We start from the raw sequence: 22981 nt of genomic DNA, 5'->3' as shown, positions 1-22981 counted from the left end.
AAAAAAAAATTCTTTTTTTAAGAATCTGCTATACATACTCTATGTTAGGATGTCCCTTGAATCCTAAGTACCCAGATTAAAAGTAAAAGTATTTGTAAGCACGTGGTGCTGTGTGGAGATAGCCGAAGATGTGCTGGAGCTGGGGAGACCCATCTTCCCCTTACAGCTGACCATTCTGGGGGGACCTGGGGACAGGTTCTTGCCTCCCCAAAGCATTATATTTTCATTTCAAGGGCAAAATGTGTTTTAATTCAGTTCTGTTTGTTTTTTCTTCTTTTTTAGCCTTTAGAACTTTTAACACACCTTGAAAATTCCCCCTTTTAGATGACCCCAAGCTCACTCCTTTGTATTTTAATTCCACTGGGAATGCAGTTCCCAAGGGAGAGGCAGAGGCAAAGGCATCTTTTTTGGGGAGTACCATTCTCTCACAAGGAGGCTCAGCAGCCCAAAATAGCGTCCATCATGTTCTTCCTTCAATGCCTGCTTTATTGTAACCGGAGATGATGGAAAAGGGTGGAACCACAGTCCCAAAGCCTTGGGGGCATATGTTTAAAAAAAAGTAACTTCTATGAGATATGTCTTCTGCATGGTCCCTCCCCACCCACATTCCTCAGGTTGAGATTCCCCTGGCGTCAGAGTCAGGAAGGCCTAGGCTCCGCACACAGGCTCACTCACACCCATTCTCTTCTGGAAGAGGAAGTCAGCCCCCGCCACCCCCTTGCCCTGCTGGTGCTCCTGGGGTGCTAAGACTTGGTGACCCGCGCCCCGCCCGCCCACGGGGCTCCTTTCCGCTTATCTGGGGCTGGGTGGGTGTTTCCTGCATGTTTGAGATTTTAAAGAGGAAATCAAAATAAAGAAACAAAGCCTTTGTTTTACTTCTGGGCTCAAACTGAGGGCGGCTGGAGGGATGGAAAGGGGGGAGCGGGAGCAGGTCACTTGGCGCTTCCACAAAATAACCATTCTCATAAGCACTTAACGGGGGCTTTTTTTCTATCTGGGGCTGGTATGTGTGGATAGGAGAGCAGGGTGGAGGGTGAGAGAGCCCCTGTGTGGAAGGAAGGAGGAGAGGGCCCAGGCAGGGTCTGGGGCCACCAGCAACTGGCCTCAGGCGGGGCTCAAGGCTCCTCAGTCCCTACTCCCTTCCTCAGAGGAGCCACAGGAGAGTGGGGAGGATCCTGGGCCACAGCCCCCCCTGCTGACTCTCTGTCCCCTCCCTGTCCTCTGTGTGACCTTGGGCAAGTCCCCACCTGCTTGGCCCTCCTTTGCCGTATCTGTAACAGGGACAGGGCTGCTGCAACTTACATGTCCTGGTCACACCGCCCTCCTTTCTTGTTTAATCCAGTTAGGCTGGGCAAGCTCTCATCCCACAGATGTGGAAGTGGGGAGATGCTCTCCCCAATAGTTCTTCGTTTTCCACAAAGCTTTTCTCCCTGTGGAAGCTCTCTGAGAGTATCATTTATTTTTCTTTGAAGATTACCTGTTCATCTGCAGTATTTCTGGGGATTGCAGGGTGGGGACCAGGCCCGCTGGCCATCTGGGCTCCAGAGTCAGCCGCCACGCTTTGCGTGGGTGCCCTAGGTGTGGCTTCCTCATTCCCTGAGCCCCACTGCGCCAAGGCTGTTGTGTGTAACAGGCGGTCGCTGAGGGCTTATGAGAAAGGGCCCCTCGCTCAGAATGGAGCAGAAGTTAAAACAGCGCCAGACCTCTTCCCCTGCCTGCTCACCTCCTTGGCTCTCTGTCTCCTCAAGCCTAGTTGACTGCCATTTTCCAGGGACCACTTTTCCTGGACACTTTCCTCCAGAACTTCTGAAAACTCCCAACTTCCATTATTTTTTTTATATATAAATGTATTTATTTTTAATTGTAGGATACTTGCTTTGCAATGTTGTGTTGGTTTCTGCCATTCATGAACATGAATCAGCCATAGGTATACACATGTCCTCTCCATCTTGAACCTCCCTCCCACCTCTCACTCCATCCCACCCCTCTAGGTTGTCACAGAGCACCAGGCTGAGTTCCCTGCACTATATAGCAACTTCGCATTAGCTATTTATTTTACACATCAGCCAGTTCAGTTCAGTCACTCAGTTGTGTCTTACTCTTTGTGACCCCATGGACTACAGCACGCCAGGCTTACTGTCCTTCACCAACTCCCACAGCCTGCTCAAACTCATGTCCATCAAGTCAGTGATGCCATCTAACCATCTCATCCTCTGTTATCCCCTTCTCCTCCTGCCTTCCATCTTTCCCAGCATCAAGCTCTTTTCCAATGAGTCAGTTTTTCACATCAGGTGGTCAAAGTATTGGAGCTTCAGCTTCAGCATCAGTCCTTCCAATGAATATTCAGGGTTGATTTCCTTTAGGATTGACTGGTTTCATCTCCTTGCAGTCCAAGGGACTCTCAAGAGTCTTCTCCAGCACCACAGTTTAAAAGCATCAATTTTACACATGGTAATGTATATGTTTCAATGCTACTCTCTCAATTCTTCCCACTCTCTCCTTGCCCTGTTGTATCCATAAGTCTGTTCTCTATGTTTGAGAAATAGATTCATCAGTACCATTTTTCTAGATTCCATGAAAAGTGAAAGTAAAGTCACTCAGTCATGTCTGACTCTTTGCGACCCCATGGACTGTAGTCTCCCTGGCTCCTCCCTCCATGGGATTCTCCAGGCAAGAGTACTGGAGTGGGGTGCCATTGCCTTCTCCAGGGGATCTTCCCGACCCAGGGATTGAACCCGGGTCTCCTGTATTCCAGGCAGACGCTTTAACCTCTGAGCCCCCAGGGAAGCCCCTGAGAAGTAGGTTCATCAGTACCATTTTTCTAGATTCCATATAGATGCATTAATATATGGTATTTGTTTTTCTCCTTCTGACTTACTTCACTCTGTATAACAGGTTCTAGGTTCATCCACCTCACTAGAACTAACTCAAATTTGTTCCTTTAAAAAAATTTTTTGTTCCTTTTTATGGCTGCATAATATTCCATTGTATATATAGACCACAACTTCTTTATCCATTCATCTGTCAATGGACATCTAGGTTGCTTCCATATTCTAGCTATTGTAAATAGTGCTGCAGTGAACACTGGGATACATGTATCTTTTTCAATTATGGGTATATGCCCAGTAGTGGGATTGCTAGGTCATATGGTAGTTTTATTTCTAAGAGTAAAACTCCTAAGAAGTCTCCATACTGTTCTCCATGGTGGCTGTATCAATTTACATTCCCACCAACAGTGCTGGAGGGTTCCCTTTTCTCCACATCCTCTCAAGCATTTATTGTTTGTACATTTTTTTTGATGATCGCCGTTGTGACAGGTATGAGGTGATACCTAGTTATAGTTTTGATTTACATTTGTCTAACGATGAGTGATGTGTATTTTTTCACATGTTTACTAGCCATCTGGATGTCTTCTTTAGAGAAATGTCTGTTTAGGTCTTCTGCCCATTTTTTTGATTGGGTTGTTTGTTTTTCTGATGTTGAGCTGCATGAACTGCTTGTATATTTTAGAGATTAATCCTTTGCCAGTTGCTTCATTTGAAATTGTTTTCTCCCATTCTAAGAGTTGTCTTTTCATCTTGTTTATAGTTTCCTTTGCTGTGCAAAAGCTTTTAAGTTTAATTAGGTCCCATTTGTTTGTTTTTATTTTTATTTCCATTACTCTAGGAAGTGGATCATAGAGGATCTTTCTGTGATTTATGTCAAAAGGTTTCTGTCTATGTTTTCCTCTAAGAGTTTTATAGTTTCTGGGTTTAGCATTTAGGTTTTTAATCCATTTTGAGTTTATCTTTGTGTATGGTGTTAGGAAGTTCTAATTTCATTCTTTTACACATGGCTGTTCAGTTTTCCCAGGTATCTTTTCTCCATTGTATAGTCTTACCTCCTCTGTCAAAGATAAGGTGCCCATAGGTGTGTGGGTTTATCTTTGGGCTTTCTGTTATATTCCATTGGTCTATATTTCTGTTTTTGTGCCAATATCATACTGTCTTGATGACTGTAGCTTTGTAGTATGGACTGAAATCAGGACTGTTGATTCCTCCAGCTCCATTCTTCTTTCTCAAGATTGCTGTGGCTTATCGGGGTCTTTTGCATTTCCGTACCATTATTCTTAACTACAGAGAAATGATGACATGGAGACTAGGCTGGGAGCCTACCCTTTTACTTGTGAAAAGAGCCATTAAAGAGCTTGTTCGAGCAAGAGGTATGCACCTGCACCCCAGACCAACACCGCGACCTTCTGCAGAACCACAGCAGGAGCTGTGGGATTGTTGTCGTCACTGTTCTGAACCTGGTCAAAGTCTACAGCCAGGCTTTCTTTCCCAATGACCAGAGCAAACACAAATGTTAATCTTTTTTCTTTGTGTTAGAACAGTGTGCACTGTTTAACTGTTCTATTAGTAGCTGTGAGGATTAGAACTGAGGTAGGTCAATGTATTTATTGAGCATCTTCTCAGTGTAACATATGTGCTGGGCTCCAGAGATACAATGGAGGATAAAACGGAGCATGGGCCCTGTCCTCCTGGAGCTGACAGTCTAGTGGGGAATATACACTGCATCATAAACAATTAAGCCACGAGTGCAGCATGCAGAGTGCTGTCAAGACAGACAACTGGGTGTCTTGGGAGGCAGAGCAGTGACCTCACCTAGTCTGAGGTGCTGGTCAGGGAAGGTAGGTGAGTGCTTAGCACTTGGTCAGGACGTGATGAACAGCCCTGGCCACAGGACTCAGCCTGATTCTGCTCCCTCTGGTTACTGCTACCCATCCAACAGTGATAGTTTTGCACAGAGAGGTTTATACATTAATTTGTCAAGGGTCACACAGCTAGAGGGTGGCACAACCAGAATTCCAAACTGGGCCTGTTGGACTCATTCCCGTGTTTCTAACATCTGCTCTGCCTCCAGTTTTACCTCCTGGGCTCATCCTTGTCAGATGGGATGAGGCTCTGCAGTTTCTGCCTTTCTCTGCACCCCAAAATAAGCCACCTACGGGTTGTGGGTGGTGCTCATTCCTTGGGTCATCAGGAATAAAATGTGCTTCCTTGTTGAGCCCTGGCATGCCTTCACAGCAGGAGTGGTGGTCTTGCATCCCACTGGGTGGCCGGGGTCTCGCTATAGTCTCCCTACTGATCACCTCGCAGGCCAATGGAGGTGATCCAAAGGCAGCCCCTTCGTTCCCTTCCAGCCCCATCCTGAGTGCTTCAGGGCAGCCTGGAGAGCAGCCCTGAATGGCCCCAGGCACCCTTCTCCGCAATTCGGTGGAGGGGACCCTGGCAAGAGTTCCCACAACATAGTGATGACAACGATGATGATGACAGTAATAAACACCTCACGTGCCAGGCGCTGTTCTAAGCACTCGTGTATATTGGCTCATTCCATCCTCAGAACAACCCTGTGAGGTGGATACTGTTGTTAACAGGTGAGAAAGCTGAGGCGCACGTGGGTGGAGCGATTTGCCTACGGTCACACACGAAGCGGGGCTTCCTAGTGGTAAAGAACCACCTGCCAGTGCAGGAGGCATAAGAGATGTGGGTTTGGTCCCTGAGCTGGGAAAATCCCCTGGAGAAGGAAATGGTAGCGCACTCCAGTATTCTTGCCCGGAGAATCCCATGGACAGAGGAGCCTGGCAGGCTCCAGTCCATAGGGTCGCAAAGAGTCAGACACAACTGAAGTGAGTTCGCACCAGCCAAATTCGCACATGTAGCCAAGGGGGCAGATGCTTTGACTCACAGCTTTTTATAAACGTGCCATATGTAGAAGAAAGAGAGGTAGGCAGCCAGCCCCCCCGACCCCCCAGCCAATGGAAGCTTCTAGGTGGCTCCTGCTGCTTGGGAACTGAGTGGGCCTGCCCACTCTGCCCTTTGCTCTCTGTCCATCCCGGGCTTGAGGTCCAGCCTGGCCAGGAGGACAGGGAAGATGCAGCTGCTCTTTAGGTCTGGGGAAAGAGATTGAAAAGTGGTCTCCTGCCCTTTCAGAGTTTGGCAGGGTCCTTGAGAAGTCCGCCTTCCTCACCTCCAGCCAAGTTCAGGCCTTCAGACCCAGGGAGCTGGACCCTCCCCCGGTCCTGCCTCCCTGGCCTTTCCCTTTGCCCAGGAACACCACCCCCCGCCGCCTCCCCAGGGCGCTCATTGCCATGCCCGCCTCGCGTTCAGGAAGTCTCCCCTTTGTTTTGCTCCAGCCCTTCTCTCTACAGTCTGCTCACTCGTCTAGAATGGGGGTTGGATCACCTCTCCTCACCTCAGGGATGTGCCTCAGTCCTGTTTCTTTCTCATTTTTGGTTGAACATAAAATTTTTCACGTTTTTCATTTATGGTGTTTAACATTTTGTATATACATGATGGAAAGAAATCAAAGCAATAGTCAATTTTGAATGTGCCTCTCTGCCCTCCTCCACCTCAGGCTCTGCCAAGCTTTGGGGTGGTTGCATGTGCCACCCCTCTGCCCTTCCCAGCTAAAGATGGCCAGACTGGAGAGTCTCCGAGCTGAGCACTCCCTACTGCTGCTCCTTGGTGTGATGGTCACTTCCTTTAATCTGTGCTTAGTCACTCAGTCCTATCCAACTCTTTGCAACCCCATGACCTGTAGCCCCCACCAGGCTCCTCTGTCTGTGGGAATTCTGCAGCCAAGAATACTGGAGTGGGTTGCCATGTACTCCTTCAGGGGATCTTCACAACCCAGGGGTTGAACCCAGGTCTCTCTCATTGAAGGCGTATTCTTTACCATCTGAGCCACAAGGGAAGCCCAAGAATACTGGTGTGGGTACCCTGTCCCTTCTCCAGGGAATCTTCCCCATCCAGGAATAGAACCGGAATCTCCTGCATTGAGGGCGGATTCTTAACCAGCTGAACTACCAGGGAAGCCCTTCCTTTAACCTCACACCAAAGTCAAGACCAAAAGCCAGGCCAGGCCAAGGCAGTGCAAAAGGTTATCTGCCTTGGAGCGGCCACACCACTCAGTGCTGGCCTGCTCAGGGTGGCCAGGGTAGCAGCAGGTGCCCTTATGGGCTGGGGTCCCCCAGGAGGGTGATTTGTTTGTCTTGTACAGTGTATACAACTTTTTAATTGGTGCATGTGTGCTAAGTCACTTCAGTCATTGTCCAGCTCTTTGCAACCCTTTGGACTGTAGCCTGCCAGTCTCCTCTGTCCATGAGATTCTCCAGGCCAGATACTGGAGTGGGTTGCTATTTCCTCCGCCTGGGGATCTTCCTGAAGTAAGTGAGTAAGTAAAGTCGCTCAGTTGTGTCCGGCTCTTTGTGACCCCATGGACTGTAGCCTACAAGGCTCCTCTGTCCATGGGATTTTCCAGGCAATAGTACTGGAGTGGATAGTAATCAAATCCTCATCACTCTCTTACGTCTCCTGCATTAGGAGGTGGGTTCTTTACCACTAGCACCACCTGGGAAGCCAACATTTAAAAAAAATGAGTTTACATAAAAATTCAGATATCTGGCTACTCTTAAAAAATTTGGACTCTCTGGTAACCCTGTTGCAGACATGCTCCTGTCATGACAGTCAGCTGGTGGAGGCTGCCAGAGGTCTCCTGTTTACCCCGGGCCCCACTGCTCCCCATTGCCTGTCTCTGCCCCCTTCTCCCATTTATCCACCTTGCCTCTGCCTACATGTGAGTTTGGGGTATCCATTTGTCTCCCGAGCTCCTCTTTCTGCTACTGCGGGATAAAGCAGTTCAGATGGTGGGTCAGCCAGGATGTGGGAGGGTGGGGTTTAACAACTCAGCCCTGACAAGGAGCATCCATCTCAGAGGCAAGGGGCTGCTGACACAAAGGGAGGCCTGCTCCCCGCACCCAGGCCTTCCCTTTGCTGTCACTGTGCCTGCCCTTCTCCTGGGCCACTCGCCTCCTGGGCTGGTGGGAGGCCCTGGGTTCTGTGAGGCAGCAGCTCTAGGCTGGGTCATCCCTGAGGGATGGCCTGTGAAGTTGTGCCCCAGTTAGCACACACTCCACTCAAGAGAAAGATAGTGACCTTGAGATAAGGAATATGAGGTCCAGCCTATAGCTCCCCAGCCCCGCTCTAGTGGGGAAAATATGATAATAAAACAACTCCTGGCTTGTTGATTTGAAGGGAGAAGAGTGAGTGTGGCCGTGTAGCTGAGAAGGGAGCTCTTGGTCACTTGCAGATGGAGATGCATGGCCTAGACAACCTCGGGGACCTCAGGGGCTAAACAGAGCCCTGTCAGTGAGGTGGCCATGATGAGTCAAATGGAATAGTGGCCGCAAAGCCCTCTGGCTGCCACCTGGCCAGCACTCCAGGTTGTCACAGGCAAGGTGGCTCAGTGGAAGGTGACCTGGGGAGTAAGAGAGGCCAGGGAGGAAGGGGTGGCTTTGGGAGGCTGGGAGACAGGGTGGCTGTTCCTCAGAGGGAATGTTTTCACAGGCAGGGAAAGTAAAAAGGCAGTACAGGCAGATAGCATTCATTTGCAGACTCCCTGACAGGTTAGCACTGCCTCTGTCCCTAAGGACGCAGATACTGGGGCAGTTCAGGTGGGCCTGTGGGAAGAGCTTCCAGCTCCCATGGCGGGTTTTCTAGGAGCACCGTGCCCGGGATTGGGTGAGGGATGACAGCACTGGAGTCGGCGGGTGACAGCGCTGGAGTTGGGGAGGCCAGCACTGGTGGAGGGCAGGCGACAAGGCAGAGCCAGCCACTGAGGGGGACGTGCCACCAGGCCTTGGCCTGAGATTCAAGCAAGGTAAAGGGATGTTGGAGCGGATGGGGGAGGCAGAGGACAGAGGGCCAGGGCAGAGGGCGGGAGAAGGGGCCTGTGGGGGTTGAGCCGGACCAGCCCAGGAGGAGATGTGAAGATGCGGGGGGCTCACAGGAGCCCTTGCTCCAGACGTGGCCTGAGAGGGCAGCTGAATCAGAATGGGGAGCAACCTGCCAGGCTTTGGGGAGTCTGAGGGCCTCGCTTTGGGAGCCCAGAAGTTAGCTCTCTGCAGTGGGGTGATAGCCAGCCTGACTTTCCCAGTGCCCACACAGATGCCTCTCTAAGGTTGAGAAACTCGCCTCCTCAGCTGTCAGTGGAACTGCCCTGCACTAGCGAAATGGAGAGAACTCCGGGACTGAGAATAAGAACAACAACAACAACAAGTATTTCTTCCTTTCTTTGGCTGCATCGGGTCTTAGTTCTAGCATGCAGGATCTTTCATCGCAGAACACGGACTCGCTAGTTGTAGTCTGTGGGCTTAGTTGTTCCATGGCATGAGATCTGTTACCTGACCAAGGATCGAACCCATGTCCCCTGCATTGCAAGTTGGATTCTTAACCACTGGGCCACCAAGGAAGTCCCTGAGAATAAGAATTTAAATTCCTCTCTGCCTCTTGCGGTAGGGCAGCAGCCCTGGCCCTCACCCCTGGACTGGGTTCAGTCCACCCTCCCTGTGGTGGTAGGATGTGGGGACAGAAGGGACGGGGATTTGGTGGGACCCCAACCCATGAGGACGTGGGTCTGTGAGGGCCAAGTGGCTGGTGACAGCACCCCGTGACCCAGGGGTGCTAACGGAGCATGTGGTTCTGAAGGGCAGTGTGGACCTGAGACCCTGAAGCCCTCGTTAATCCCTCGGTCCTGAGAGTCTCTTAGACCACCCACCCCTGGAGTAGCTGGGTGGGGAGTGGGGCAGAATTTTAGTTTTTAGTTGTCAGTCTCAGTGCCAAATCCCAGCGTGGCCCTCTTCCAGCTGTGCCCAAGGGCACATGCCTTGGTATCCCTGATGCTGCTCCTGGCTGCTAACCGGGAAGACCAAATGCCACCCCTTGCAGCTCTGCCTTGGGACCTTTGTGGCCATGCCAGCTCTTCCTATGTGACCTTCCTGCTCCCACCTGACCCTGCAGCCCCTTCCATCTATTGCCCTGCTCCTCTGAGCCTCTGGAGCCCTTAGTTCTCACACAACTTATCCAGTCTCCACTGGGCTTTTCTGCTGGGTGAACATCACTGTGGTCATCAGAAAGGGCTGTGGGCCCACCAGACTGGGCAGCCTTCCAGAGACCCTACGTGGCACCCTGTGGGGAGGGGAGAGTCCCAGGGCCTCCGGGCGCCCTGTGCTCCTCCCACCTCGCCCCACAGCCCCGCACTTGTTCCTTCATCATTCAGTGCTGATGGGCAGCCACCACATGCCAGATTCTGTGCTTAGTGCTCAGGATACAAAGACCGACATCCCTGGTTGTCAGGGAGTAGCAAGTGGTCCTCACCGCCTGCTTCCCACCTCACCCCCACCCCACCCCCACCCTACCGCCATGGCACACGGGACGCATCCTGCAGTCCAGTCACAGCGTGTTGTTTGCAGAGCTTGGCACCTGTTTGGTTTTTCACACCTCTGTGCTTTACTCCTTTGCACCTTCTGGTCCTCACCTAGCATATGCTTGTCTCCATCACTCAGCTTAGCTGATACCTACTTGGCCTACAAGACCCCATTTTTGGCATTGCTTCTACCAGGAAGCCTTCTGCAGTGCCCACAGGCTGGGCATGATACCCTCCTGCTCTCCCTGTGTGCTTACTTATTAGCCTCTTGTATTGTAACCCTCTGTCTGCCCCTCCCCTCCACACCCCTTGAACCCTGAGGCCAGGGGTGGGGGCTCATTCATCTCAGGCTCCCCAGTTCCCAGGACCAGGCACACTGGTGGTGCTCTGGGAGCACTGACTGGACATGCATGCCTCCCAGATCCAAGCCTCTGTGCGCTGGTGGTCTGTCCACTTTACTCCTCCTGGCTCATTCTCCTCTGGGCCCTTTCTCATGTCATGTGTCCCTAATAGGCTTTTCTTTCCAAGGATAAACCCGCCAAGCCAGTAGTAACCCAGAGCAGGACTAGGTTTTATGATGGAGAGCACCTCTGGATTTAAAGAAGGAGAAACTGTGTCTCATGCTGAGTTCCCAGTAATTTGATATTTGCTGCAGTCTCTTCAGTGAACAAGCATCTCCTGAATATTTGGGAAATGTCTTTGAGGAGCTTAAATCTCCAATGTTGGGTCAGCAGCATGTGGGGGCTTGATGTCTTACAGCATCACTACAGGAGACTGCCCCCTCCCCCTCACAAGGAGAATGGGGTGTTGAGACCAGCTGGCAGATGGGTGTGAGAGTGCCCCAAGGAGCGACTGGTGAGAGGCTGAGTTCTGACAAGTTGTCATCTGTGGAACCAGCTGGTTGGCAGGGCATGAGCTCAGGAAGGACTCTGGGGAGGCAGGAGGGCTTCCTGCAGGAAGAGGGACTTGGGATGAACTTTGAAGGATGCTAAAGACGCTTACTACTTGGAAGGAAAGTTATGACCAACCTAGACAGCATATTGAAAAGCAGAGACATTACTTTGCCAACAAAGGTCCATCTAGTCAAGGCTATGGTTTTTCCAGTGGTCATGTATGGATGTGAGAGTTGGACTATGAAGAAAGCTGAGTGCCAAAGAATTTATGCTTTTGAACTGTGGTGTTGGACAAGACTCTTGAGAGTCCCTTGGACTGCAAGGAGATCCAACCAGTCCATTCTGAAGGAGATCAGCCCTGGGATTTCTTTGGAAGGAATGATGCTAAAGCTGAAACTCCAGTACTTTGGCCACCTCATGCGAAGAGTCGACTCAATGGAAAAGACTCTGATGCTGGGAGGGATTGGGGGCAGGCGGAGGAGGGGACGACAGAGGATGAGATGGCTGGATAGCATCACTAACTTGATGGACGTGAGTCTGAGTGAACTCTGGGAGTTGGTAATGGACAGGGAGGCCTAGCGTGCTGCGATTCATGGGGTTGCAAAGAGTCGGACATGACTGAGCGACTGAACTGAACTGAATGATGGTAACTTTGTTGTTGCTGTTCAATAGCCCAGCCATGTGTGACTCATTGCAACCTCGTGGACTGTAGCACGCCAGGCCTCCCTCTCCCTCACCATCTCCTGGACTTTGCCCAAGTTCACATTCATTGCATCATCCAGCCATCTCATCCTCTGATGCCCCCTTCTCCTTCTGCCCTCAATCTTCCCCAAATCCCAGCATCAGGGACTTTTCCAATGAGTCGTCTATTCTCATCAGACCAGAATACTGGAGCTGCAGCTTCAGTCCTTCCAGTGAATATTCAGGGTTGATCTCCCTTAAGATTGCTTGGTTTGATCTCCTTGCTGTCCAAGGGACTTTCAGGAGTCTTCTCCAGCAGCACAGTTTGAAGGCATCAGTTCTTTGGTATTCTGGTAGAGAAATGATGGTAACTACCTGATGTTTATTGAACACTGTCTGTGAGCCAGACCCCCACAAGTCCAACGCTGCCGTCTCCACTTTTACAGAAGAGAAAACCGAGGTACAGAATGTAACTTGTCGAAGTTTGCAAATGTGTGATTCCTAGCTCAGGCTCCTTGGTGAGGGGTTTTAAGTGAGGCACAGCCCCAAGCTGGGCAAGGAGCTACCGGTGTGTAAGACCACAAGGGGATGGACTGAGGCAGGGACAAGCACAGTGGAGAGGGTCCCAACCAGGGTGCCAGAAAATGAGGTCTCAGGGCCCTGGTGCTCCCATGACGCTGAGCAGCCACCTGATCCCTCAGCTTCCTGTCTGATCCTCAAAACAGGAATACCTGTCAGTCCCAGCCCTGTGTCCTGCTTGGTCACAGTCAGGATAGGGAACAGGGGGGATGGCGTGTCTGTTCCCAGAGACTAGCATTTGCCCTGATGACTCGGGTGCTGACCTGCTCAGCTGCTCCTCTGGGGGCAGCCGTCTGGTCATGGAGGTCGCCCAGACTCTTAACACCACCTCCCCGGCTCACTGCTGACCTCTTCCCAGCACTTCTGGATCTTCTCTCTCTGGCCTGGCCTGACTCTGCCCCTGCAATATCCTGCCTATCACGAGAGGATGCCTAGCCTGATGGGCTGGCTTCAGGCTCTGGAGCCATGATGCGTGGTTTCAGATCCTGTCACTGTTGCTTTCTAGCTGATGACCTGAAAGAAGTTTGGGAATTTCCTGACAGTCCAGTGGTTAGGACTCCGCATTCTCACTGCTGAGGGCCCCGGGTTCAATCCCCAGTCAGGGAACTAAGATCCCACAAGCCACGGGGCATGGCAAAAAAAGAGAGAGAGAGAGATGTTATTTCACTTCTTTGTGTCTCAGTTTCTTCAACTGTAAAACGGGGACAATTCAGTTATACCTCATAGGGTTGTTAGGAGAATTAAATAAGTTAATTTAGTAGAATCTTCCAATAGTGTCAGACATATTGCTTACGTTAATTAAGGGTTCCTATTATTTTTAACAGGGCCACTGTTGTAATTATTACAGCAGGTCGTTTCCGCACACCTACTCTGGGACTCATAGTGCTGGTTGTAAATGGCTAAGCTCTCAGGCTCAGTCAGGAGGCACCCACAGACTAGCAAGTAAGGACCAAGTGTTAATGCTGTGCTGTAAGGAAGCACATCGTACTTGGGGTTCATGAGGAAGGTCAAGGGCATTGTTTTCCTCAGCTGACTTACTTCAAGCAGTGGCCTTGCCTGGATCTCTGGACTTCCGTCTGGTATTTCTGCTCTGCTGCTGCAGTCCAGGTGTGATCCTGGCAGAGGAACTCGGATTTGATGGGGTAGAAAAGCAGGGGCTGATCCATTAGCGGAGTTCTCCAGAGGTAGCCAGGCAGGTTCCCCCTAAAGGTCCTGAGCCCCTCCCATGGAACAGGATGGCCAGTACGTGGGATGTTTTGGAGGGAACCTGAAGAGTAGTGGGGCTTCCCTGGTGGCTCAGACAGTAAAGAATCTGCCTGCAATGTGAGAACCTGGGTTTGATCCCTGGGTTGGGAAGATCCCCTGAAGAAGGAAAAATCTACCCACTTGAGTATTCTGGCCTGGAGAATTCCATGGGTAGAGTAGCCTGGCAGGCTACAGTCCATGGGGTCGCAGAGTTGGACACGACTGGGTTCCATCTGGGATGGCAAACAAGTTTCATCTCTGGACCAATCGTCTGGTTCTGGCTGCCAAGGGTGCTGCACTGAAAAGGGCTGTAAGACTGAGCAGGAAAGAGGAGCACAATGGACTTCGATATCTGCCTTGGCTCTGGGAAGGAGGGGCACCCATGCCATACACTCGCCATCTAGACCTGATGATATTTAAGGTCCTGTCCAGCATAAAATAACACACACAGTTGGGTTGGTGGTCATCTTTTTTTTTTTTCCCTAAACTTGTTTATTTTTAATTGGAGGATACTTTCTGTACAATATTATAGTGTTGGTTTCTGCCATATATCAACATAAATCAGCCATAGGCGGTTAAGTCTTAATGATTAAGTGGACTGAATGCACCAGTAGCTTCCTGGAGGGCCTGAGTGATGCAGTGACAGTGCTGGCCTGGGAATAGCCAAGGTGGGAGACAAAGGGTGAAGCAAAGTCTCCTCGAGGTGAGAATGGAGCCTTAGGGATGCCAAGTGGCCCAGACCCCTGGCAGGTCTGCACATCAGTTATGCACTGCCTGCAAATCAGCAGCCCCCGGGGAGGCTGCCCGTTTCTGGGAATTGTGCAGAAGGGAAGGGCAGCTCCTGGAATGCAGAGCCGTTTCCTCCACATGGGTTGGGTCCTCCCCCCGCAGTGTGTGCTCATCCCCCTGCACTGGGCACACCCAGACATCACAGAGATGAGATTAACTTCCCCGGGCTGATTCCACTCAATGTGAATGAGAGTCCGTTCACTCTCCCAAGAGCTGCATTAATAATGAATGTGTCCCCCTCTTCCAGCTTTATTTACCAGACAACTTGCAGTTCAACTGATCAGTTTAGGAAGGAATCTTTAAAATGATTCGTCTAGAAACAGAGAAGCAAAAAGCAGTGAAACTAAACCTTCAATTAAGTTGGTAGCGTCTTTGGGGGAGGCTCTGGGATGACCACTACCACGGTTTCTGTGGTCAGGGAGGATGAACAGTGCCCTTTGGGTTATGAATCACAAAGACAGTCCAAGAAAGGTACTGTGATGCTGCAAAAATAACCAGAATTCTAGGCAGTGTGGCATGGTGGCGCCAAGCCTGACCTTTGGTGTCTGATCCATACACAGCCGATGCCTTCTAAATGGTGGGGGGTGTTACTGCTTGGCGCTTCTCCTGGGCACCTCTTCTTCTGGCCAGGACTACATGACACTGCTTTGGAGGTGGTGCTGGTGGGGTGGGGTGCATGGAGAGGCTAGGAAGCCCAATGAGCCCCTTGACGGTGTCTGCGGCCAAAGTCTTCTTTTACCATGTGACCACTTGTAAAAATGGGCAGTGTTCTGGACTATTCTTTTGGGAAATAAGCTCTGTAGAAGCCCTAGAAACTGGGAACTTAGGGAGAAGGGGGCAGATTTGGTGAGGGATAGTAACCAGTGGGCACTGCTGTTTTGAGGGGCTGCTGGGGCCCACCGCTGTCCTAGGCATTCATTACTGTGTTGGGTCCTCCAGCAGCCCTCTGCGGTACGGGCGCCTTCAGGACGGGGTGGGCAAGGTCCAGATCACTGGGGCCTACCACACTGGAGGGAGCCCAGGGGCCCAGGTACTTGCCACATCAGTGCAAATATGCCCTTACTCAGGGACCTCCACCGTCAGTTTTCTTCCACTGGGACTGTAATTATGCATTCTCGAGGGTTCTGTTCTATTTTATAGATGGGGAAACTGAGGCTCCTGGAAATTAAGAAACTTGTTCCCGGTCACACAGGCAGTCCATATCAGAGACACTGAGTGAAACTCAGGCTGCCTGGCTGAACAGTCCAAGGCTATGACTGAGACCCCCTCCAATTCCCCCTTCTCCCAAGAACAGAGTCTTGGCCCAAGACTTCCCAGGAGGTGTCAGGAACCACCCCCCACTTCCAAGCACACTTTGAAAATTGCTGGGTGAAAAGGTTATTCAGGGGTCCTGTGTCCACCTAAGCCCACGCCACCCACCCACACACACACGTCCTAGGGCCACGAGGCTGCCCCTATCAGAAGACCGGGTATCTTGCCCTGCTTCTTGATCCAGGGGAGGGCAGACTGGGTGGAAGGCTGGACTGGGCAGTACTGAGTAGTCAAATACACTCTAAGGGCTATACATGTGTTGGGCCCTGCCTGGCCGCTTGAGTAGCAAACGATTGAGGAGACGTGGCTGTTGTCCACATGGAGCTCCCCAGTTGCTGGGGAGGTGAATCTGCCATTCAGGAAATAACTTCAACCCATGCAGGATGGTGCTAATTCTGGGGAGAGAAAAGGAGCAAAAGACAGCCAGCAGAAAAGCTTATTTCTCAGCTGACAGATGCCTGAAGTTTTCATATACACGTCACTAAAATCGTCTAGGCAGTGATACTGCCTTTTAGGAAGAAGTTTCCAATATGAGGTGGAATTTGGGTTGCCCGTGCACTGGGAGGGGCTCTGGGAGCGGTGGTTGCCATGGCAGCCAGCATTCAGCCACCTCCTCTGCCCTGTGGCTGCTGTTCCAAAAGTTGGTTTCTGAGTGGAGCGGGCTGCCTGGAACCTCAGAGCCATTTCCCATGGAAACAATGTTCTAAATGACGGGTGACGTTGCCACACAAGCCTATTTAATCCGACTGCAAGGGAGCTGAGGTGGCACTGGGGCCTCTGATGGGGCGGGGGAGGAGGCTGGGAATTGCCGAGCCCCAAGAGTGGAGGGAGGGAGTCTGTGGGACTGTCTTCTGGGAACAAAGTAAACAAGGCAAGAGAACAGACATTTGAGCACCTCCTCTAAGCTGGGCTCCTCTCATACATTTTAATTTCATGCTTAGAGCGATCCTGCAAAAGATGGTTCTCTAGCCAACCCCATCTTACAAGTATTAAAAACTGAGGCTGCGAAAGGTTAACTCGCCCAAGGTCACTCAGCTGGTGGGTTGGGAGAGTATAAGCCATGGAAAATCGGTGGGGAGACTTTAAAGGCAGCCCCAGACCCACCTTATTTCACACTCCCACCTCCAAGGGGCCATCTATGACCCCCAAATGGTGAAGAACCAGTGTTCTAGAAGAATGTCCAAGACACTGTCTAGTTGGACAGGCCGGAGAGGAGAGGGATGTTGTAAATGGAAGCAGTTTGCTACTTAACCACCAACCAACCTTTTACCCTGTGGTGACTTTCAAAAATCTTTCTCCACACCACGTGAGATCAGCCGACTTTGTAGGAGGGTGATACACACCCCTTGGCATTTTGACTGCCTTCCCTGTTTACAAAGACATCCTTTGAGTCAGGGATTATTTCAGGGGACGTTCTGCCCAAGAGACCTTATGGACTAGGGAGTTTTCTGGACTCCAGTCCCACCCTTGCAAACCTTCTTTTCCTCCCAGGCTCACACTTGGTTCCAGGAGGGTCTTATCTGTGTGACCAGTTGTGCTTGGGAGGGGAGGGAGACAGTCCCAACCTGTGGCTGAGTGAGCCACCGCTGAGCCCTCTGTGTGGAGAGGCTGGCACCGTGTGGTAGGTCGTCTAATGGTTGTTCGGACTTCCCTGGTGGCCCAGTGGCTAAGACTCCTTGCTCCCAAAGCAGGGGACCCAAGTTCAGTCCCTGGTCAAGGCACTAAGATCCCACATGCCACAACTAAGACCTGGTGCAGCCAGATAAATTAAAAAAAAAAAAAAAAGCCATCGATGGGCCCTGGTACCTCTAGGTAACATCTGTCCTTGATGCTGTGCCAGGCCAGGTGATGGAGGGATGAGATGCAGCCCTCCCCTGTTACGTGCAGTAAGTGTAGAGGACTTCCAGTCCTCTATAAGTAGTGGGGGCCCTGCACCAGGAGCTGCAGGGCATGGGTCAGAGGGGGCACCACCCACGGGAGGTGATTCCTGGGCCTGGGCTCTTTCCCCAGGGCCCCAGTGTGGGTGGGGTGGGCAAAGGGCACCGCATGACCTCAGGGTTCACTGGAAAACACAGTTGCTTGGGAGAGAGCAGTGTGAGAGGTCAGCCATGAATGTCCAGTGAATCCCCATCTGCTATGGGAAGCGCTGAAGGGTTTTCCCCTACGAGGGACCAGTCCAGTGTTTGTGTTAACCATGCATTCTAACCCTGTTCCACTGAGTCTGGGTTTGGAGGGAGCTCTGAATTGCCCCCCGCCCTGTGATCTCTTGGGCCAACTCCTAAGCGCGGGGCACCGCGAAAGGAAATCGGCTTCATCCGCTTTCTGCCAGCTGCCTCGCTTGCAGGCAGAGGGCAATTTTGTCAGGTCCCCAGGTGATTCTGCTGTGGGTGGTTTGAGCGCCGCCTCAAAGGTTGGATTCATGTCCTCTATCATATTTATGATGTATTTCTTGTTTTATTTTGAGAAGAAAATCAGGAGAAACTATTTTCCTTCCTGATAACTTTCCACCCGCTTAGTATTTTTTATTCACGTTGCTGCCAGCGAGAAGGGAAGATAGCTTTCATTTTTATCTATTTTATTTTTTTAACTGAGGTATAGTTGATTTATAATATCAGTTCTAAGTGTACAACATAGTAATTCAAAATTTTTACTGATTATATTCCATTTAAAGTTATTGTGAAATATTGACTATATTCCCTGTGCTATACATTATATCCTGGGAGCTTATTTATTTTATGCATAGTCGTTTATATCTCCTTGGAAGGGAGCTTTAAAAACAGCCTCTCAAAAAAAAAAATAATAATAATAAAAAAATAAAAACAGCCTCTCACAGGCAGACACATTCACTCTGGCCCATGTGTCACCGCCCTCCTCAGGCTAGGTCAGCAGTTAAGGAGAGGCAGTGAGGAGCTGACATCAAACTCCCCTGACCCCCAAGAGGCAGAGAAGACAGAGAGTGGCCCATATCCTCCCCTGCCCCCCATTTCTGTCTCCCTCAACACCCCTCTGGCCCTTTGGGACCACCCGCTTTGTCATGTGGGAGAGCTCAGTGCGTTGAAGCCACCGCTTATCCCCACCATTATCCTCACCTGTTGGGGGGATGAGGGAGCCAGATGCTGGGGCTTAGCTGGTACCTGGTCCTTTTATCCTGCACCAGGGGAGCTTAAATTCCCACTCAAAAGGAGAGGGAATCGCACATTTCCCTCTCCTTTTCATAATATTGTGGCCTGAACATTCATAATATTGTCCGGCTTTTCTAATACACAAATAGAATACACGCTTATTGTAGAAAATTGAAAAAGGACCCCCAAATCTGCCTTAGAGACAGCTACCTGCCTATCCTCTCTGTGCCTGGAAGCACACTAGACATGTAGATTCACAGGTGGGTAACTTCGTGGACATGTAGTCAAATGTACTTGCTGTTTTGCAGCTTATTTTTTAAGATATATATTGTAAACCTTCTCTAGGCTGGTCAGTAGCATCCTTTTTTAATGGCTATCTAGTATTTCATTGTATGGATAAACTTTTAACTCTTCTCCCATCTACCCAGTATTTAAGTTATTTCCATTTTTATCCCTGTTCTTAACATCTTTGTACACTTGTCTGATTACCTCCTTGGACTACATTCTCACATGTGGTATAGCCTTAAAAGAGGATATGTCCATTTTAAATTTTGACATATTTATGCAAACATACTCTCAGCCCAGTTTGGACAGATTTATACTCTCACCCGCAATGTATAAAAGTGCCTACTTCCCCGCCACTGCAGGGAAATCCTAAATGTCAACATCAAGCTTCAGTAACTGCACAATCGCCTATAGCCCCATGCAAATCAGGGTGGCCTCATAATCCACATTTGTGTCTAACACCCTTTCTGTTGAAATCTAGAATGGAGGACTCTTGGAGCTAAGAACAACTGTGAAAACTCAGCCCTTTAATCTATTAGGTAAGGAAACTGTGGCTCAATTGGTGGCATTCCCAAGCAGCAGAGATGCAAACAGGACAGCGGTGCATTGTCTCCTGGCATGCCCCACCCCCGCCTTCTACCGGCCCTGAAGCTACCCGGGAATGGCCCACCCCGGGTGGTTGTGCTTCCCTCCAGCAGCTTCTGCAGTGAGCAGCTTAGGTCTCTGACAACACCCTCAAATTCTTGCTTAGATGACTCTGCTCCTGTTTCCCCCACCAGTGTTCGGCCTTGACGCTGTCACCCTCCTCCTTCGGGAAACTCTGGGCTTCCTTTGCTGTCACAGGTCCTAGTTTCCCTCCTGTTCTTCTGAGTGCTCCTTCCATGCTCCCTGCCCGCCTCTCCTCCTTGTCACTTTGTGATACAGTTTCCAAAGACCACTCTTCATGTCTCTGCTGTCTCCTCTGCACAGCCAGTCCTGAGCTATTCAGGCTCAGTTGTTTTTTGGAATCTTAGTCCCATGTTTCTAGCCCCTGGCTGGTCACCTTGACACTCTGGACATTTTAGGATGGATAATTATGTGCTGGGAGGGGGAATTTCCTGGGCATTATAGGATGTTTAGCAGCATCCCTGACCTCTGCTGATGGGATGCTGGTAGCACTCACTTGGTTTTGGCATCTAAATACATCTCCAGGCATTGCATTTTGCCCCTGGTTAAGAACCACTGCCTTCTCTGGATTCAACACCATCAACTTAAAACTTGTCTCTCATCCTCCCCTTCTTCCTCACCAACTAAAAGATGGGTTGACCAGATGTCATGAGATTCTCACATGACTTTCTGCATGATTAAAGGCAAGTCGACCAGCGGCTGGAACCAGGATCACCGAATTCTGAGAGTCAGAAGGGACTCAGGACTCTGAGCTCAGGTGTGCTAAGCTCTTGTGCTCCTCTTTCCATTGAGCTCAGAAAACCTCCCATCCTTCTCAGCACTTCAATCCAATGACCAGACTCGATGTGAAAGGTGAACTTCTATGCCCTCCCTGCCCAGACCAATGCCCATGTGTTTAGCTGGCAGGAATATAGTGCAGAATTCACTGGTGGTATGGCTTGTTTGACATGACCTTTGGCTGGTTAAAGACTCCATGGCATCTACCAGTATTATGTCCCCAAGGCCAGGCCTGGCACATGGTTGGTTTCCAATAAATGATTGAATAAATCATTTTAACAGTTATAGTCTCTGGGTGAGGAATCAGGGTTGGTACTTTTCTTTTGCAGGTCTTCATTTGTACAATTGGGAGTATTTGTTACTCTAGAAGAAAAAAGGAAACCCTGTGAATATTTTCCCCTAAGTCAAAGAGGAGGAAGCCCCCCTGCCTCATTCCACATGTCTTGCCTCCCCAGGTCTGACCAACCAGCAACATGGCAACGAGTGCAGTCCCCAGCGACAACCTCCCCACGTACAAGCTGGTGGTGGTGGGAGATGGGGGTGTGGGCAAGAGCGCCCTCACCATCCAGTTTTTCCAGAAGATCTTTGTGCCTGACTATGACCCCACCATCGAAGACTCCTACCTGAAACATACAGAGATTGACAATCAATGGGCCATCTTGGACGGTGAGACTTGATGACAGCCCGGCATGGGGTTGGGGCGTTAATACAGGTTTAGGGAAAGTTGACAGTCTTCAGCTGGGTATGCTGGTTTCTTCCATGTTGCTGTTATGGGGTGATTGGTGTAAGGCCGTGTGTGTTTTCCAGGGTGAATTCTGAACAGCTTTGTAGAAACCAAAATGTGTATTCAACAAAGAGTCAAGGCTTAGAATCATGCCGACTCAGTGATGTCATGGTTGTTATGTCTCTCTGATCAGAAGCTCTGATTAACTTTTATAGATATCTCTAGCTGATTAAGAAGTTTCCAGGTGGCGCTAATGGTAAAGAATCCATCTACCAATGCAGGAGATGCAAGAGACCCGGGTTCGATCCCTGGGTCAGGAAGGTCCCCTGAAGTAGGAAATGGCAACCCACTCCAGTATTCTTGCCTGGAAAATCCCATGGACAGAGGAGTCTGGAAGGCTACAGTATATGGGGCTGCAAAGAGTTGGACACAACTGATCACTAACTAATTAAAAAGTAGGAAATCAACTTTTTTCTTAATAAGCATAGTTTATTTGGTAACTGCCCCTAGGACAGGCTGGGAAATCTTGCATTTGACATTGTGTTTCTAGTTTAGTCTATGTTGGTCTGGAGTAGCAGTTCACCAGCAGGGAATTTAGCAGAAATGAAAACCCTCAGGCCCAACTGGTTCAGAAATTCTGAGGTTGGGGCCCAGCAACCTGTGTTTTAACAAGCCCTTCAGGTGATGGTGAAATGAGAGAACCACTGTTCTAGATTCTTACTGATCCTTACTTTGTACTGTTTTGAATCTTGAAACAAAGAGCCATTAATCATAGAGTGTTATACTACGAGGCGAGCTTTGAAAACCACCGGGATACAAGTTCTCTATCAGATATGTGAATTGCAAATATTTTTCTAGTCTTTGGTTTGTTTTTTGTTCTCTTAACAGTGTCTTTCAAAGACAAGAGTTATATCTTTTCCTAACCCAAGGTCACAAAGGTTTTCTCCTATGTTTTCTTTTAGAAATTTAATGGTTTTAGGTATTACCTTTACATCTATGATCTGAATTAGTTTTTGTATGTGGTGTGATATGGGACAAAGGTAATCTTTGGGTATGTGGACATGCACTTACTTGTCCAAGCACTATTTATTGAAAAGACTGTCCTTTCCCCAATGAATTGTCTTTTTTGTACCTTTGATGAAAATTGATTGTCCATGTATTTTATTTGTTTGATCTATTGTCTGTCTTAACACCAGTAGCATACCATCGTGGTAACTGTAGCTTTATAATAAGTCCTAGAATCAGGTATAGTTAAATCTCCAACTTTATATACTTTTTCAAGCTGTTTTGATAGCCTAGTTTCTCTCATTTCTGTGTGAATTTTGGAATCAGTTAAATTCTAAAATTCTGGATTTTGATTGAGATTATATTGAATTTATGGATCAGTTTGAGGAGAACTGACATCCTAACAATGCTGAGCCTTCCAATCTATGAAGACAGTATCTCTCTCCATTTATTTAAGTCTTCCTTAATTTTCTCATCAGTTATTTTGTAGTTTGGAGTGCATAGGTCTTTTACATATTTTGTCAGATTTATACCTACCTTTGTATTACAAACGATACTAGTTTTTATTTGTTTTTAATGTTTGTTGCTAGTATATAGAGATACAATAGAATTTTATATATTGTAACCTGCGGCCTTGCTAATTACTTATTAGTGCTAGT

The 22981-nt window shown here is 49.4% G+C and overlaps 1 protein-coding gene across 6 annotated transcripts in view; it reads left to right on the top strand.

The window, feature by feature from the left end:
* The window catches only part of MRAS (muscle RAS oncogene homolog), a 66621-nt gene that overhangs the window by 7862 nt on the left and 35778 nt on the right, over positions 1 to 22981 (top strand). For 3 of the 6 annotated variants that reach the window (XM_019961927.2, XM_019961909.2, XM_019961900.2), the window contains exon 2: positions 21049 to 21259. The exons of 1 other annotated variant lie outside the window; for it this stretch is intronic. In XM_019961927.2, coding sequence (XP_019817486.1) covers positions 21067 to 21259 — 193 coding nt within the window. In that variant the 5' untranslated portion in view covers positions 21049 to 21066. Of the gene's footprint in view, positions 1 to 19631; positions 19690 to 20553; positions 20574 to 21048; positions 21260 to 22981 lie in introns of those variants that run through there. 2 more of the 6 variants (XM_019961918.2, XM_070794218.1) reach the window with 2 other exon arrangements.

The sequence above is a fragment of the Bos indicus genome, chromosome 1 (genome assembly GCF_029378745.1).
Source record: "Bos indicus isolate NIAB-ARS_2022 breed Sahiwal x Tharparkar chromosome 1, NIAB-ARS_B.indTharparkar_mat_pri_1.0, whole genome shotgun sequence".
NCBI lineage: Eukaryota > Metazoa > Chordata > Mammalia > Artiodactyla > Bovidae > Bos > Bos indicus.
This window is presented reverse-complemented; position numbering and strand designations above follow the sequence as displayed.